The following is a 17,835-nucleotide window of genomic DNA, read 5'->3' on the forward strand; positions in this document are numbered from 1 at the left end:
TCCTTTGTCCCCACTTCCCGAGGTGTCACTATCTTACAATCAGAACACTAAAGTGGCCCATTTAGGGTAGTTGTAGAGCCATCAAGCCTTTGTCCCCCTTTGAGAACCACAAGGGAACGGCATCTGCCCCAGGGTACATTTTGTGGTATTTAAGCCGGCCTCCCAGGCCATGAGGTGCACGTGCCATCCTATCCCGAACTCCTGCTGTCTCTCTTTCTGGATTTAGTGCAGGCATTAGATACCACCACGCTTCGCTGCTACATCTTTCTTCCATGCCGTGACCAGGTGAGTATACCCAGTTCCATCGTTCTCAAGTGGGCTCTCCTGCAAATGCAACTGGCTCTATTTTTCCTACTCTGTATTTCTTAGTCTCTTGTATGTACCTTGCATGTGTGTGCTAGTTTAGGCATACACAACACCATTAGTAAATACACATTTATCTTTATTATTCTCGCCTCTTTATTGCACGAGTGTTCTGATAGAAGGACTCTGGTATAGTTGGCTAAAGATCCGCTCTATTAAAATCCAGACTGCAAGCTAATTTCCCCATTAAAAATAGCAGTTCTGGTAACAACCACAATATTAAAACAGAAGCCACTGGATGTAAGCAGCATAAAAATATCCATAAAACTGAAGCAGACGATTAAAAAGCTGTTGAGATGAAACCCCTAATGATAAGCTTGGGTAAAAAGATGTGTTTTAGCCTGGTACTTAGAAGAAGGTAATGTAAGTGCCACCACTGAAAATGCCCTGTTTCTAGTCAGCACCTGCCTCTCTTCTGAAGGCAAGGGCGCAGAGCAGGGCTTGAGAAATAGACTTTAACTGGCAGGGGGCTGGATAGTGTGTAAAGAGACAGTCTTTCAAATACTGTGGCATACATCCTTAAAGATAAGAATCAGTGCTTTGAATTGTGCTTAGAAACAGATGGGTAGCCATAACCAGTGCAGATCTTGCAGCACAGGGGTGATATGATCACTCTAATCAAGCTCTGATAATAGCATCCTCAAACCATCCAACAAAATGTGACCAGACTGCTTCTATAAGCTTCTTGAGAGTCATCATGACCATGGAGTCTAAATTGGTATGAATGCAGGCAATTTTACTGGCAAAAGTCCTTATACATTTGTCACGAGTTACTAAAATCCTTCAAAATATTTGGGAGGCAGGGGGCAGTTCATTATTCCCAAAGAAACTTCATTGGGGTTATATTGAGAAGCTGTGAAACAGCTCTGTCTAGCTGCAGATGCAACTGCGGTGGAGAGAAGTAAAACTTCTTCACCATCATCAGTGCCAGTGAATAGGCATGATAATGTGCTCTTATATATTTTTCAATTATGTATTAAACATTTCCTTTCTTGTTTCATTACACTCAAGTTCTTGTACACCCATAGATAAATAGGTTCTATGAGTGGAAAGATTATGCCCGGGAGTAACCGTACTGAATGTCCAAGTCATTTTCTCATTCCAAAAAACAGACTAAGACTTCAAATCATCCTGTCCAAACTTATTTGGCACTTCCGATGCTTAGAGACTCCTGGCTATGCTCCAACCCAACTTGGATGCTTGGGTGGGTGGGGGAACAGTTTTTCTGGTAAGCTGTAGTCCTTCAGAAACACACTTAAAACAATAATGTGAATAAAACAGATGTACCCAATTTTACCTTTTACAGCAAATAACCAGTATTGTGGTGAAATTGCTAGAATGCCAGAGTGGACCTGGAGAGATCCAAATCAGATTGTCTCAGTTATGAAACTCAATGGGTGACCTTAGACAAGTCATAATTCCCAGCCTATCCCATCTCATGTTGTTAATGTAAATGGTGGTGGAGGAGATGGTCAGTGGGGAAGACATGTCCTTTCATTTGAGAAAGGTGGGGAAAACCTTATGTGATATAAATTAATCCCCCTCCTGATGACATTCATGTAATGTAATCCTTAGGATTCATTAGGTGCCCTATGATATGGCACATGTAAAGCAATAACTCTTAAGTAGCTTTTTTATGGTAAATCTGTTAGCTATATGGAATAGAAAGGTTGTTACAATAGCTTTAAGCACCCCATGGCACAGAATGGTAAGCGGCAGTACTGCAGCCCAAGCTCTGCTCATGACCTGAGTTTGATCCTGGCGGAAGTCGGGTTCAGGTAGCCGGCTCAAGGTTGACTCAGCCTTCCATACTTCCAAGGTCAGTAAAATGAGTACCCAGTTTCCTGGGGGTAAAGTGTAGATGACTGGGGAAGGCAATGGCAAACCACCCCATAACAAAAAGTCTGCCAAGAAAACGTGATGCGACATCTCCCATGGGTCAGTAATGTCTCAGTGCTTGTGCAGGGGACCACCTTTACATTTACAATAGCTTTAAAAGAGAGCTGAATACAGGTAGAGCAATGAAACATGTTGTGTCCATTAGAATTATGCATCCATTATATTCATGGTGAATCTGTCCTAGGCATTATAAGTGGATGGTAACATCACCTGTTGTACAAAAGCAATATATTCAATACACAGTTCTGTTTGCTTGCAAAACATAACTTGGGTCCTTGGGACAGAATCCTATAATCTTTTAGTGTGTGGTAGATAGAGGAAGTCTTAAGAAGCACACAACTTGTATTGCCTCTCTGTAGTCACGTTCTAAAAACTCTGAATAAAAATTGAAAGGGGCTTTGCCATTTCTTTTGTGTCAAGTGTTTAGTCCTTGGTTTCAGTTCAGAAAACAAAGGCTTGCTTATTTGGTCATAATATCCAATCTGAATGAGCCTGCCATAATTGTCATCTTACATCTTTCATATTCATAAATTTGTTGTGATAGAATCAGCTAAATACTAAAGCTCGGCCCACCCACCCAACCTGCAGTAGTACAGGCTTAGCTGGTCACTGTGTTCCAGGGCCAGGTAGGAATTTTTTCTCCTTTCTCCAGATTGGCTTACGGAGAGTGGAATTTTTTCGCCTACCTTGCATTTCTTGCATGGGTTGTGGTAATTGGCTTGTGGCGGAGCCATAACTAGGACATCCCCTGGCAGGATAATGTTGGGGAGAAATAAGCAGGCTGGTGAGCACCCTTGGCACATCTCCATTTGGGGGGGAATTGGGGTCTGTCAGGATCACTGGTATTGACTGATGGCTGCCAGCTGATCAGGCAGACTGCCGCGTGGCTCCCCTTGTACAAGTAAGGCCCTCATGCTTTACGGCTGGGGTGCTATAGACTTGGAGGGGGGAAGCATTTGCCTGGCTAGCCAGGTCCGAGCCATGCACATGGATGGCTCTTGCCCAGGTCAGTGGGGCTCACCCAGACAGGTCAAGATGGAGATCCAGGGATGACCCCAGGGCTTGACCTGTACCACTAGTTATGCCCTTGCTGCGTATATAATTATTTGTTGCCAAATAAATATGGTCCATTAGTTCCCAACACTTGTGTCTGGCTCTTCTTTCCATCTGTGTGGGGCAATGCTCATCTCAAAAATATGCAACATATTTGAGTGAGGGTAATGTGTTTAGAGGATTTGCATGTCATATGGCTCTGTCTGTTTAAAGCATGATAACTGAGTGGAAGCAAAATCAGATGGTTTGCTTCAAGTTTATTCTGTGGTGATGCATATAGTATCTTGTGTGTAAGGATTTCATGGTAAAAGGTTACTGATGATTTTATGTATTTATTTTCCATTCAGCTATGTATATCTGATTCTGAACAAATATGTGTATGATTGGGTTGCCAGTTCCATAAGATATATGAATTTAATCTGCAGATATTTATGAAATGCACAAATGATGATTATGTTTTTTTTCTCATTCAGGTAGCTGCCATGAAGTATATTCCATCTGTTCTCCAGGATGTAGAAACAGTATTTGATGTCAGGTTACTTAGGTGAGCTGACACTGATCATTCAACAATATATAGATGATTAGGTGCCTGTTTTTTATCTGCAATAATATTTTGCATACACATGGTGCATTCTGAGCCTTAGCAATGTGGTTATATTTGATTTCAGGCATAAACTAAGTGATAAAGTTTGCACAAGAAACTACAACAAAAAGCCTTATAAGCATTGATGCTGTGAGGAAGTGGGGAGTTGGTGTGATTTCTCCACCTCCCTCAGTGTCGGTAGGATGCTACCCAGAATATGAAACTACTTTATGCTCAGAATCAGAAAAATAACAATGGGTTGAATGCAGACTAAATTTTCTGCTAACAGGAGGATTGGGTCAATTTCCACCAGTTCCCCCTTTCTACTGCAGACTGATCTGTCTCTCATGCTGTTCTTTAAGGGTTTTTTGTCCCCCAGGAGCTGCTATTTGGAGTGTGCAGTGGGCTGCAGTGGGAGGGGGATAGCAGGAACATTCCGTTCCACTGTTAGAAGGGCCTTGTGTGACTGGAAAATGTAGTCAGAATCCAACTCAGTGTGAATGGAATGTCCGGATTAATGTATTAGGAGGAAGAGGCATTTTATAATTACCCATATGTATTGGTTGTCTTGCATTGTATTGGTTGTTCTTAGAAATCTGTTGAAAAATGCATGATAAAAGGGGAGCTACTAATATACAACATGACCTTACACACTGTCAAATTTGCAAAGACTACAATGGGTCTTAAGAGCTGTTTAAATGTATATGTACCTCATCACTCTAATCTGACCTATGTTTCATCCTGTTTATTTGCAGCCAACTCTTATATGAATTTTACACTTGCATCCCACCAGAAAAGCTACAGAAGCAAAAAGTGCAATCTATGAATGAAATAGTACGCAGTAACCTCTTTAAAAAACAAGGTAAGTTCATATCAACTTTAGACCACTTCACCTTGTAGAAGAGTTCCACCTAAACACTTAAATACTTCAGTGGGTGTTCAAGATTTGAAAGAAACTTGGATGAATTACAGTGTAATTCTAAACAGAGTTACAGCCTTCTAGGCCTATTGAATTCAATGGACTTAGAATGATGTATCTCAGTTTCAGTTACATTTACTTTAAAAATACTTTGGGGCTCAAAATTTCAGATTGTGTTAAAGTACATTATTATGTCCTGCGTATATGTAGAATTTCTAATATTGATCATTTTTGCAAAATTCCTTGGAGTTGTTCATTATTCCCATTTTACAGATTGGGAACATAAAAGATACTGCCTTGCCTAAGTGAACTTATTGCTGAGCAAGAATTTCAACTGAGATCAAAATCCATAAGCTAGCTTGAACATAATTGTGTGTGAGTCTGGCCCTGACAGTTCAGGTTCCCTGCAGCGTTGAAGCCCTCAGCAAGCTAGAGAGGGGTCATGACTGAGTCCATATCCTCCTTCCTTCCCAGGGAGTCAGCCACACTTTTATCTGGTTCCAGTCTGCTTATTCAGCTCGGGTTAGTTTTATAGCTTGTACTACTTTTCAAGCGATTGTAGAAGACCTTGTACAAGACTTCATCTAATAGGTCTAATAAGTGCAAATATGTCAATGTATTCCAGTTCTCACACTTTTACTTGTACAAGACTTGTCCATGTGTAAGTGCATCTTAGTGTTTAGTTTCTTAGTGTTTATTTTTCTTTTTTTAGCAACACTGTAGTGCAAGATCTTCCATGAGCAATAAGCACATTGTAAGGACACCATAATGTTCAATTTGAGAAATTTATGCACGATTATAACAGGATGCAACTGATTCACAGAAGACCAAAAGCATTGGTTTATATTCTGGAGCAGTTTGTGACTAGGCCTTCTGGAAAGTTTGCTGAAAATTGGAATACGTTTCTGTTTCCACATGAGACAAATGAACAAAACTTAAAATTTGTGGAGAAATGTATAGAGTTTACTCTTTAATAAGGAGTGCACATGTTTCTGTAGGACTGACATAAAAAATGCACAGCATTTGTTTCATATACTTCTCAACAATCTTTACATTATCTTAATATAATAAACCAGTGTTATCTACCTATTGTAAGGGGAAGTGGGGGGAAGGTGCTGAGGCTTACAGAAAAGTGGTTTGTTTAAAGACAGCTAGTGAATTCATGTGTGAGGTGAGTGTTGAGCGGCTCTCTGGATAGTTCTAAGTCCACTGAGCAAGTGACCTAAGGAGCTGTTTGAAGCACCAAACTGGTGGGATGCAGCAGTGTGAGAGGAGGCAACAGGTGTGGTTTGCTCCTGTCATTGCCTGGGGTCTAAGGAGGAATGTAGAGCAATTGCTTCCTCTGCACACTGTCTTAGACTCTGCCAAGGCAGCTCCAGGGAACGGCACTTGAATCTACTAAACAGTTAGAGCCAGCTCTGAATAGTTCATTGTTGGCCACTATTTTTTTATAGTTCTTTCAAAAAAATATTATCAGGAGCAATCACACATATTTTTGGAGGATCTAAAAGATTCTTCCATTAAATAGAAGATGATGGGAAACATAATATTTTTTCTAACTTTACCCTACATTTTTGTTGTTTTGTTTTGGTAGCTATGGGCTCTAACACATTGAAAGCAACTGATAAGCAACCTTTACCTTGCATCAACGATTTAAAAATTACTATATACAAACTGCAACCTCTGGGAGATTTTTGGGGAGCGATTGTGTCCATGTTGTAAGTGACCAGCCAAATCTCTATGGTAAAAACCATAAAAATAGGGAGAGGAGGGGGTTGATAGAACATCACTTTATATTTATTTTTTTATAGTCCGCCTTTCTCACTGAGAATCAGGGTGGATTACTCAATGTGGGTCAGTACAGTCAATTTCAAAGACATTTCAATTGAAGAAATGCTGAAACAGAACACAAGTAGTTCTAATACTGACATAGTAAACAACATAGAATCTAGCCAGTAGAATCATATTTATAGCAATAGTAGTAAAGTCTGTAGACCCTCCCTATCTTTTTACTGATGCATCACTTTGAGAAAGCTTCTGAATATTACAGCCCTCCTATCTAAGTCAAAAATCCCTCTTGTATAATTCAGTTTTGCAGTTTGTGGGAAGCCAGGAGAGTGGGAGCTTTTGTGAACTCTTGAGCTTGTCCATTTCATAAAATGAGGTCCACCAATACATGTATATGGGCATCTGTTGATTTTTCCCGTGTGCAAGGGGACAATGTTCAGAGAAGCAAAGCTGCTGTGAAGTGCTTTGTAGATAATAGCCAATACCTTGAAATGAGCCAGGTAACTGATTAGTAGCCAGTGGAGTGACTGTAGAATGGGAATAATATTCACTTCCTGGGTTGAATGTCATTCCTTGCCCTCTTTTGTTCTGACATGACCTTCAGCAGCAGAGTTCAGGTGAGTTTAGCAGTGGGCAAAAGCTCACTGGGGTGGGCAGTTGGCAAGCCTAGTTCTTCTGCTAACCAGACACCTTTTAAAGTCCTTTCACTCATTTAATTATCACTGGCCACTTATGGTAAGCATACATTCAACAGCCCTTGGAAAGCTTATCTTGTTGTAGTAGATAAAATCCCAGTAGGAATAGCAACAACAACAATATTTGATTCAGGACAACTTAAACGCCCATTCAGAGCGGTTTACAAAGTATGTTATTATTATCCCCACAACAATCACCCTGTGAGGTGGGTGGGGCTGAGAGAACTCTGGAAGAGCTGTGACTGTCCCAAGTTCACCCAGTTGGCTTCAAGTGGAGGACGGTGGAATCAAATCTGGTTCTCCAGATTAGAGTCCCACCACTCTTAACCACTACACCAACCTGGCTCTACCTCTTATTTGTGAATTGGCAAGCATGGATCAAGTTAAAGTTTTTATGCTGGGCTGACTGACCACCAATAATACCAATCTTCTACAAAGAATTTGTTAACTTGATTAGTAAATAAAACCATTGGTTACAGAAAGGTGAAGACAGACAGGCACTTCAGTTATCTTAACAGGGACAGCACTACAAAACATCCCTGTTCGGTTTTGAGGGTCCACTGACTCATGCTCCGGTGCATCCTTGTATGGGAAGGTAGTTCAGATCATAATAGTAATGTTAGAATCATTAATAGGCTGCTGAAGACCTTCACACAAGAACTTTGAAGATGCATATGTGCTGGAAAAAAACAAACAATTTAGTGATTTTCATGCAAGTTATATGTGCTCATGTATCTTGTATGAAGTAATCCTTAGTTTAACTTACTTTCAAGTGCCTATTTGTTGCATGCCATTGGCTGTTACTGATATACATGACAAAACAGGCTCTTGTTTCTCTGATGATGCAGATAATAATGTAGCAAGCCCACATTTCTATAAAGCATTCTGATTCTTGAACAATCTGGAAGGCAGTCTAATATTTAGCAGAAGAGGCGTCATGAAGAAAAAAAGTCCCTTGTCTATTAACAATCGAGAAATGTTATTCCAAGTATTCCTACATATGAGAAATTATTAGCAAAACAGTTTGGTCCCTTTCTTCACTGATGGTAGGAGAGGCAATCCATTTTCAAGTGTGCCCTGAGGCTTGCACAATGAGTTCAGGAATCTTTAGAAATTTTAATGAGAATAAATAAATGAATACTCTCCATTCACACTGGAAATTTCTTTTCCTTCAACAAATTCAGACCCATCAAAATAAATATTTTAAAATAATATTGCTGCTCCCTCATAATCATGCTACTTAAGAGATTTTTAACAGCTCTACAAAAATATTATACAAAAATGAGTTTGAATGTCTACAGTAAATTCTGTTATGCAGATGATAAAAAGTTAGAAGCTTTCCATTGGAACAGTGATGCTTTTACCCTTTTAAATTAGAATATGAAAAATTGAAATGCATTTACTTGTTTGCAATCAGGCATCCTCTTAAGGAAAAAAAAAGTCAAACCCAGATTCTTCAGGGAAACTTTCTTTACTTTAATGGACAGTTTGTTTCAAATGACTGTACAATTTGTTGAGAGATTTGTCAAATGAACCTTTACATAGAAAACCATAGGCCTTTTCCTGAGGCTACATATTTCATGAACTTAAATATCTGAGCTGTGTAATAACTAGAGGATGTAAATTAAGGATTCAAATGTGTTCAGCAATACAGGACTTAGCCAATATAATACAGAAGAGGATACATTTGAGAAGGTTTTCGAGATCCCGCCCCCCATATTTCAGACTTGCAGTACAATTCTATGGTCCTATCAGTATTAGAAGTTACTTACACTGGGGTATAATAACAACAACATTTGATTTATATACTGCCCTTCAGGACAACTTAATGCCTACTCAGAGTGGTTTACAAAGTATGTTGTTATCCCCACAACAAAACACCCTGTGAGGTGGATGGGGCTGAGAAAGCTCCAGAGAGCCGTGAGTCATGGCTAGCCCAAGGTCACCCAGCTGGCTTAAAGTGGAGGAGTGGGGAATCAGACTCTGCTCTCCAGATTCTTATATCTTGTATGGCACCAAGGGCCAAACATTACAATATGTGTAATGCAAGTTGGGCTGGAGATGATTGGAGAACTAGCTATCCAGCTGTTCTCAGTGTGGCTCAGAGAGTGCTTCATGGGGAGTGGAGAAGCTTTATACTTCCCTGCTGCACCGTTTTCCTCAGAGGAACAGCCAGGGAAGTGGTGGTGTTTTCCCTACTGTCAGGCTTCATGTGTACTCTGTCACATGATCTTGGTAACATGCCGCCTGCAGGGAGTTGGACTAGATGACCCTGAAGGTCCCTTCCAACTCTATGATTCTATGATTTGCAGTTGGGAAAATGGCATAGGAAGGAAGGCTGAAGCCTCTCCCTTCCCCTTCACAGCTTTTGGGAGCTGCATTGAACAACAGAGTACTTGGAAGATGAGTCCCCTGGACTCTATAAGTGTCATATCCATCATACAGTTTGACCCTGATGTTAAGATCCTTGCACTTGTGGACCTAGAATATACACAGGTGCAAGGAATTTACTTTGTATCCTGTATCATAATGAGTATAGGGTTGCACTGTTATGTAATGCTTGCTTATACAGCCATCCAGACAGTGATGGTAGAAATTAGAAGAATCACCAGAGAAAGCCAAATCCTCAAAATAATTTTCGAAAAGATAAGTTTGTGTTGAGCCTTTCTTTTTCTTTTTTTAAAAATACCTGCCTGCTCTTGCTCTGGTGTTGTGATTAGGCTTTAGATCTAGTGAAAGTACACCGAAAATACTGCTGAGTGGCATTTCCACAATTAGCAATCTTTGTTGAAATAAATCTTTTGGGAAAGGGGAGTGTATGTATTCTGGAAGCTAAATAAGCTTGGTGAATATTTTGATGTGGCAGCTGCTGACTATTTTATATACTTATTTAAAGATTTTTTACAAATGAAGTCATCTATAGATTACTAAAACTGACTTTTATGTAGAATTACCTTGAAATGTTTGTGGCAATCTCATTCTAAAGGCTAAAACATTTCTAAATAATAAAGATGGATATAAACATAATTGTCTCTAGCAAACTACATGGTTTGACTTCCAATACTGCCCTTCTCTCCTTTTATTTCAGCATCCCCATTTCCCTTTTAATAATTATACAATACTTTATAAATACTATATGAAATCATAACCTGTGGGGGATGTGAATCTGTCCACATTAGGTATTAAAGATTAGATCTATGTATTTTTAAGGAAATTACATTTCACATATGTTAAAACAGGGAAGAGAAGTAAACTTCCCCCCCTCATACTTTATGTTTAAAAACTTGCATTAAACACGCAGTTCAATTGCATTTGTATTTCTTGTCCTTATTTGTACAAAAAGGGAAGTTCTTGTGAAATTGCTTTTACGCACAAATGAAATCTGCTGTTCTAAACAGGAGAAGTTGGCAATCTCCCACTAAGGTAGCAAATGTTCTTGTGATGTGAAAGCTGTGTCATTGCTGTGTACAATTCAGCTACCTTTTAATCTGCCTCCTACTCAATATTAGTTAAAGGAGAAAAGCTGAGTAATTGAAAAGCAAGATTAATATTGTCTACCTGGAGGCAAACATTATGGCTCACATTTAGCCACTCTGTCTTGACCTCTTCTGCCCTCATTAAGGATATTTAATACATGGAGTAAATATGGCTGCATATAGCCCTCCCTGAAAACAGGAGGGAGAATGGTTTTTGTTTTTATGTTTGTTTTTGCTGTGAGGCGAATTCTGCTGCTCTTTCCCTTTGCTTGACTGTTGGACATATTCCCTTTGGAGTGATTTGTGACTGACATGTTTGTTTCCATGCCTGCCCCTACTCCCTTCAAGAACTGTTTTTGCTTTGTTCTCCACTTGTATTTTCAAATCACTTTTATAGTTATTCAGTTAAATGTATTTGATGTTTTAAAGTGCCCCCCCCCTTTTTGTGAAACAGTGAAAGCCATTCCAACATGCCATGAGGAGTGATTTTAAGATGTACTAAACATAGTTTGCTGACTTTGGATCTCACTGCTGACTATGGTTAATGCAAATGAGGATGAGGGAACCCATATTTAAGGAAGGAAGAGGGAGTGAACTGAGCAACTGGTATATATTTGTATTGTATTGAAATTGGACAAGAATTGGATAAGGATTTATATTTTCTAACAATGCATCTAAAATAGAAAATGGCAGAAATCTTCAGAAAGGGCATGTTACAATTGATGGTGTGTACACATTAATAATATAAAGTGGTTTGATGGAGCGGAGTTGTTTTTTGATGCCCCAGAGGATCTTATCCGAAACAATGGGTTAAAATTAAAGCAAAAGAGTTTTTGGCAAATATTAGGAAGACCTTCCTGACAGTGGCAGAGGTTCCTCAGTAGAACAGGCTTCCTCAGGTGGTGGTGGGCTCTCCTTCCTTGGAGGTATTTGAGACAAGGCTAGATGGTCACCTGACAGCAATGATAATTCTGTGACTCAGTATGAACATTTGCATATCAGGAGCGGGAGGACATGAAGGAGTGAGCCAGTGCTAGGCTCTCATGGTCCTTTTTTATGTGCCCAGGGTAATGCCGATAGCTAATTTGGGGTCAGGAAGAATTTTCCTCCAAGCCAGATTGGCCAGGTATCCTAGAGGTTTTTTTGCCTTCCTCTGGGCACAGAGGAGGAGTCACTGGGGGAGGTGTGTGTGTGGGGGGGAGGTAGTGGTGAATTTTCTGTATTAGACTAGATGACCCTTGCTGTACCTTCTAGCGCTATATTTCTAATAGTGCAAACCTTAGCAGAGTTGCACCCTTCTAATTCTATCGAAGTCTGTGGTTTTACAAAAGTGTAATTCTTTTAACTGGACTAATTCCACTTAGGATTGCCCTGTTAATATAGAAGTCTGTAGGACTACATAATATTGTTTTGGCTTTGGTAAATAGTGCATACCTAGACTGTAGTAGAGGCATTTTTCTTGATATGCTCTTAAGTTTCTGGCATTATGCTAGCTATGAAATTTTGACTCTCAGCCAACATTCTTTATTCTATTTCTATTTGCTCAGTACTTTTAAATTCATGTTTCCATGCAAGTTTTCTTTTTAAAATGACATCTGTGTCTAATCCACATTCTTTTGATTTTGTATTCTACACTGCAATAAAACTGCCCAGCTTAGAGAATCTATCACCATTTTGGTGGTTCTCTTGAAATATGTACTGAACATCTGGAAGTACTGGTAGGAAAGAACAAGAGTCCAGTAGCACCTATAAGACTAACAAATTTTATGGTAGGGTATGAGTTTTCATGAGTCACCAAAATCCTCACCTGATCTCCTCGAGGCTACTGTTAGTTTTAGGTTATGAACCCTTCTTCCCATGCCCTTTTCCATTGTCTTTTTCATAATAATTTAAAGTGTTTCACTATCTTGTATAACCATGTCCCCCACCACTGGGAATCTGCCATTCACTTCCAGATTCCTTTGATATGGGTAAGAGACAAGTGTGATGGAAAGCCAGTGCAATAAGAAAGGACTGTCCTACAGTGTATTGTCGAAGGCTTTCACAAGCATAAGCAAAACTTCAACAGGAAAGAAGAAACCTTAAGAATGAACAGAGCATGGTTTCCAGTTCTGAAAAACACCAGGCTAACAAAACATTCTATCCCCGACAATAGCCCTGCAGAGAAGATTAGCACATCAAGTACCAATCCATATGCAAAAGAACCTCCCCAGGACACAGTGAAGCCTCCCGCCATTAGCATTCCACACCCTGGGAAACTCTTACAGGATGACTCAGCTCAACCCCACCCCTCCTGAGTAGATACAAATGACCTACATCTTTTCCACACTGTGACACTGAGAGATCTCTGTCTTTTGGTGCTACACCTCTGAAGATGCCAGCCACAGCTGCTGGCGAAACGTCAGGAACTACAATGCCAAGACCACGGCAATACAGCCCGGAAAACCCACAACAACGACTGTCCTACAGTCAGGCCTGGTCAAGACTCGCCTGGAGTAGTCTCTCCTGGGCCTCAGGCCCAGCTAGTGAGACTTTGGGAGCATTGGCTGGAACAGGAGACAAGGAGCTTGAACACAAGGCTTGCATCTTGTGGACTGGTTGATCCAGCAAGGCAGCCTTCTCAAGCCTCAGCCTAAATAGCCTGGAATTTACAGACTCAGCTGCACTTGCTGGCAGGTATTGAAGCTCCTGAGGTGGTGCTTTGCTTTGGCCAGGATCCTATGAAAATGTATTACTGTCAGAGCATGGTTCTGGATCTGCGATGGGATTGCGCACAGCTAGTCTGGTACTTCACCTTGTTTGCATTACGTTGTCCTGGCCTTCTGCTGCCCCTGCTCTTGTAAAGTGGAAATGAGTCCTGAGGGGTTATGGACTCAGGTTTGCATCCTGCCTGGTGGAGGCCTGGTGGCTATCTCAGAGGCTGGTGGTGAGGTTTCCCTTGCTGTCTTTGTCAGGGTAGCCTCTGGGGCTGCTGGAGTATAGCCAGCAGATGTTTCTGTAGTGTCAGTGCCTCTCTGGTCCCTCTGATCCTCCTGGTTCCCTGGCCTTGGCTCCTTCTGAGTGCTCTGAGTCAGTCACAGGGCTAGTCAGAAGGGTCCATGACAGTGGCCAAAGAGGTAGCTCCCATCTTCTTATTTGAGCCCCCAAAGAGAAACAGTACCAGTAAGAAACTTTCCCCCCTTGTAGGACAGTTACTGCCAGAAAGGTGAAAGGAGAACTGAGGTGAGGGGAATATAGCTATGGAGAATTTACAGTCTCATATCTACTTTCCTACTTTTCCAGCAAATTCTTAATAGAAGCTGTATAAAGGAATACCACTGCATCTCCCTGCTATGCTTCCCCTGCCCATTTAACTCTTATTTGCGTGCTTAAGGTGCACTTTGATTTATGATTAGAATATTTTAGATAGTCCATCTTTACCTGCCTTTCCTCCAAGTAGCTGAAGGCTGCATATGCAGTTCCCCCTCCCCCCATCTGTTGTATCTTCACAAGAACTCCGTGAGGTAGGTTAGATTGGGAGAATGTGACTGGCTGAAGCTTACCTAGTGATTTTCAGGGCAAGCAGAGACTTGAACCCCACAACTACTAGTTGAACACTCTAACCACTACCTTGTACTTTTGGTTGCTAATGCCCACATCCAAAGAAACTATCTATAAGTTGTGTGTGTATAGAGAGTGGGGAGAGACCACTCCTTCTTGCACCTTTGGGAGAAATGGCTTAAATGTGGATCAGTGTGTACTGAGACATCTGTGTGATGGTACCAGCTCTGCTGATTTTCCAGCTCAGCCTTATAAACATTTGGCTGGTTTGGTCAAAGAGACCTGATGATGTTATCCATGATGCAGTTTCTAACAATGTTGCGTCTATGAGGCGAGCTATGTATTTGTAGACCGACCGGTGATTGTGTAGAGTTAGTAATATGGATGTAATGCCAATAAAGGTTGCTGCTGCTGACGACAATGTTCTCATTGTTCAGCAGCTGAATACTCCGATACAAAAATATATTTAGATCCTACCAAAGGCTTTGTAGCTCCCAGTGGAGTATGTTGCCCTTTTCCTTCATGGTATATCACACGTTGCTTTTGAAATTTTCCTCAGTTTAAAAAGCATAGTGCCATGTTGGATTGGTGGCTGTGGTTTGAGGAAAAATTTGGTTAAATCCCCCTTTGAATCATAGAACTAGTTATTCTTTTACCTCCTAGCAGGAGTTTTCTTCCCTGACTTAAATTTTTGCCTCATCAGCTGCAGCAGTGAAATCTACAAACAAAAGCCTTTGCTACAAACACAATTACATCCCACTTACTTAACTGGCTTTTAAAAATTGCAGCTGGGGTCCTTAGTGCTTCACTTTTTATAGTAGCATGCTTCCTAATGTAAATCTTAAATGAAAAAATAATGTAAATTATGAAAAGGGGCCATTTTTGAACCTATATACTACTGGTAGAGAATGTATGTACAACCTATTGTTTGTGGAATTACATTTCCAATCAAAAGTATAGATGAAATAATTTTCAAAACAAACTTCAGGGAAAAATAATTAAAGTTGGATTATGTCTGATTATTAAAGAGCTCAAGTGGAATGAATAAACATAGCTATGAAAAGGTTCTTTAGTACTAATAAAAAGCATGCATTGTTAATTAAGAGCAAGAAAGATAACAATAATACATGATTTAACTGGCAGTGAAACCTGGTAAGTTGAGCATGAGCTAACTCACACACATTACTAGGGATCCCAGACCCCTGGTGGGGGTGGGAGATCTCCTGCCCCTGCTCCCCACACCCCACCCCCGCTTACCTGAGCAGCAGGGGGGGCACGCACTTTCCTTGCACACTCCGCGGTGCGGCATGCTCCCATGTGCTGCAGCTGCCAGGATTGGGCCCGTTTTGGCCCGGATTGGGGCCACTGTGGAGCATGGGAGTGCTCCTGCGCTCTGCAGTGCTCAAAACGGACCCGATCCACGGCAAACTGGCCCCTTTTCAGCAGCTGCAGAGTGCACGAGTGCTCCTGCACTCTGCAGCGCCCCAAAACTAGCCTGTTTTGGCTCAGATTGGGCCTGTTTTGAGGCGCTGTGGAGCGCAGGAACGCTTCTACACTCAACAGCACCCAAAACGGGCCCATTCTGCCATGGATCGGGCCCATTTTGAGGCTCCTGCACTCCGCAGTGCCTCAAAAACGGGCCCAATCCGCGGCAGAACAGCCCGTTTCTGCCACTGTGGAGCGCAGGAGCACTTTGCAGCGCCCGAAAATGGGCCTGCCCAGGGGCCGCGTGATGACATCACTCCTGAAGTGACATCATAATGCCTGTAGGGATGCGTGATCACTTCAGGAGTGATGCGTTACCTCCCTCTCCCCAAAGGTAAGTGTCAGGGCCCTGTCCCCTGCTGGGAGATTGAGGGAGCCTGGCAACCCTACACATGACTGATGGAAGAGGTATACTCATAAGTTTACAGTGGGGCATACATTTCAAGCATCCCATCTTGTCCACTTCCCCTGCACTGCTCTACTGCACTGTAGAGCAGGATACTCCAGGTTGCATCTGTAAGTTATAAACAGTGACATATTGCACTTCCTTATAAGTATGGGTCAACAGTAGTTATCAGAATTCAGAAACTCTGATATGGATGTTTGAAACTATTACAATCTAGGGGAAACATTTAGTTCCATTTGATTTTTATTGTCTATATTTTTCATTCAAGAAGACTGACAAAATTCTATCTTGCTGTCAATTCATCAAAACAACCTCATGGCACACACTAGGGATGTGAGTGTAAAATTAAAATTTGCACCAAAAGTACGTGTAATTATTTGAAGCTAAGTTTCTTTAAATGCATGGTGTGTTACAGAAGAAGGGGGTGAAAGAGAGGGATGAGTGAGTGAGATGATAGGTTGATGACTGAGTATGGGCAGAGCTGAGATGTGTGTGCGGAGAGGGAAGCAGTTAGCTGGATTAGTCAGGAGGTAACAATCAAGCTGTCAGGACAGAGTTAACAGTCTTCCAATTAGAATCTAAAATAGTGCTGTGAAAGGCATTGGGATACTAAGGGGAAAATAAAATACTCATAGAGGGAGTATTGACGACTAGACAGACTCAGATCTTCATATTGCTAGAGTATCATGGGAGAGTGAGATGAATAAGCTAACAAAAATCTGAGTGAAAGGAGAGAGAAGTGATTGTGAGTCTGACTCCCTAAGTCAGAAGAATAACATATCCAGTTTTATTTTCTGAAGAAAAATCATCTAACATCCGGAAACCAATGTGTTTCATGTACTAATAAAGGTTTATTTTGTTTTTTGTTCACCCCAGAATTATATGTGATTTCTATATACCAGTCTCATCCTCAAGGCCACATAGTCCCACAAAGGAGCCTTAACTCTTGGGAACAATATTCAGGGAAAAATTATTTAACTAGATGGGAATTGTATTCCTGGTGGCAGCATTACCTGCCCAGAGGGTGAAGTAACAAGAAGTTTTAAGGCACCAAATCTAACCAAGTGATAAAAAGGGAGTCATCATGACAGTAGGTCTTCAGGATATGTACTAAATTGTGCTTGCTCAATGATTAATGCCGTTTATTGCTATGTGTGAAGAACTGAAAGAGCTGGATTTAGAAGTTTCAAAACAACCACCACTCAGCACGTACAAGCCATTTCATTACCTTCATAAATACGTCCATAAAGATATCATATTCTTTTTCACAATCCACTTTACATTGGGGGAAATTTGCAGCCGTTAAGCCATGCTAAAATTTGTGCAAAGCATATTTTGATTGGTATTAGGTAGCAAAAAGACATTTTATAAAGCATTTAATATTTTTTTTGTATTTTTCAGTTAGTATGTTTCATCTACTGTAAAATAAGCTTTGGAAAAGCCTTTGTCAGGATGTTTGGTCTGACATTTAAGCAGGATAAAATGAAGGTCAGATATGCCCATTCTTTCATTTTTCAGATATGATCATGCTTCAGGAGCAGATAGATCTCTGGCTTAGTGGGAATGAGTGTGTTCTTTTTCTCCTCCTCTTTCTGGAAATCAGAAAGCCGTGGAGATGTGTGCAATAT

The 17,835-nt window shown here is 40.9% G+C and overlaps 1 protein-coding gene across 1 annotated transcript in view; it reads left to right on the top strand.

Moving 5' to 3' along the window:
• The window catches only part of DOCK2 (dedicator of cytokinesis 2), a 470,704-nt gene that overhangs the window by 112,563 nt on the left and 340,306 nt on the right, over positions 1 to 17,835 (top strand). Inside the window, exons 24-25 of the mRNA XM_054976977.1 lie at positions 3,789 to 3,859; positions 4,654 to 4,760. Coding sequence (XP_054832952.1) covers positions 3,789 to 3,859; positions 4,654 to 4,760 — 178 coding nt within the window. The remainder of the gene's footprint in view (positions 1 to 3,788; positions 3,860 to 4,653; positions 4,761 to 17,835) is intronic.

This window comes from Eublepharis macularius, chromosome 4 (genome assembly GCF_028583425.1).
Source record: "Eublepharis macularius isolate TG4126 chromosome 4, MPM_Emac_v1.0, whole genome shotgun sequence".
NCBI classification, from domain to species: Eukaryota; Metazoa; Chordata; class Lepidosauria; order Squamata; family Eublepharidae; genus Eublepharis; species Eublepharis macularius.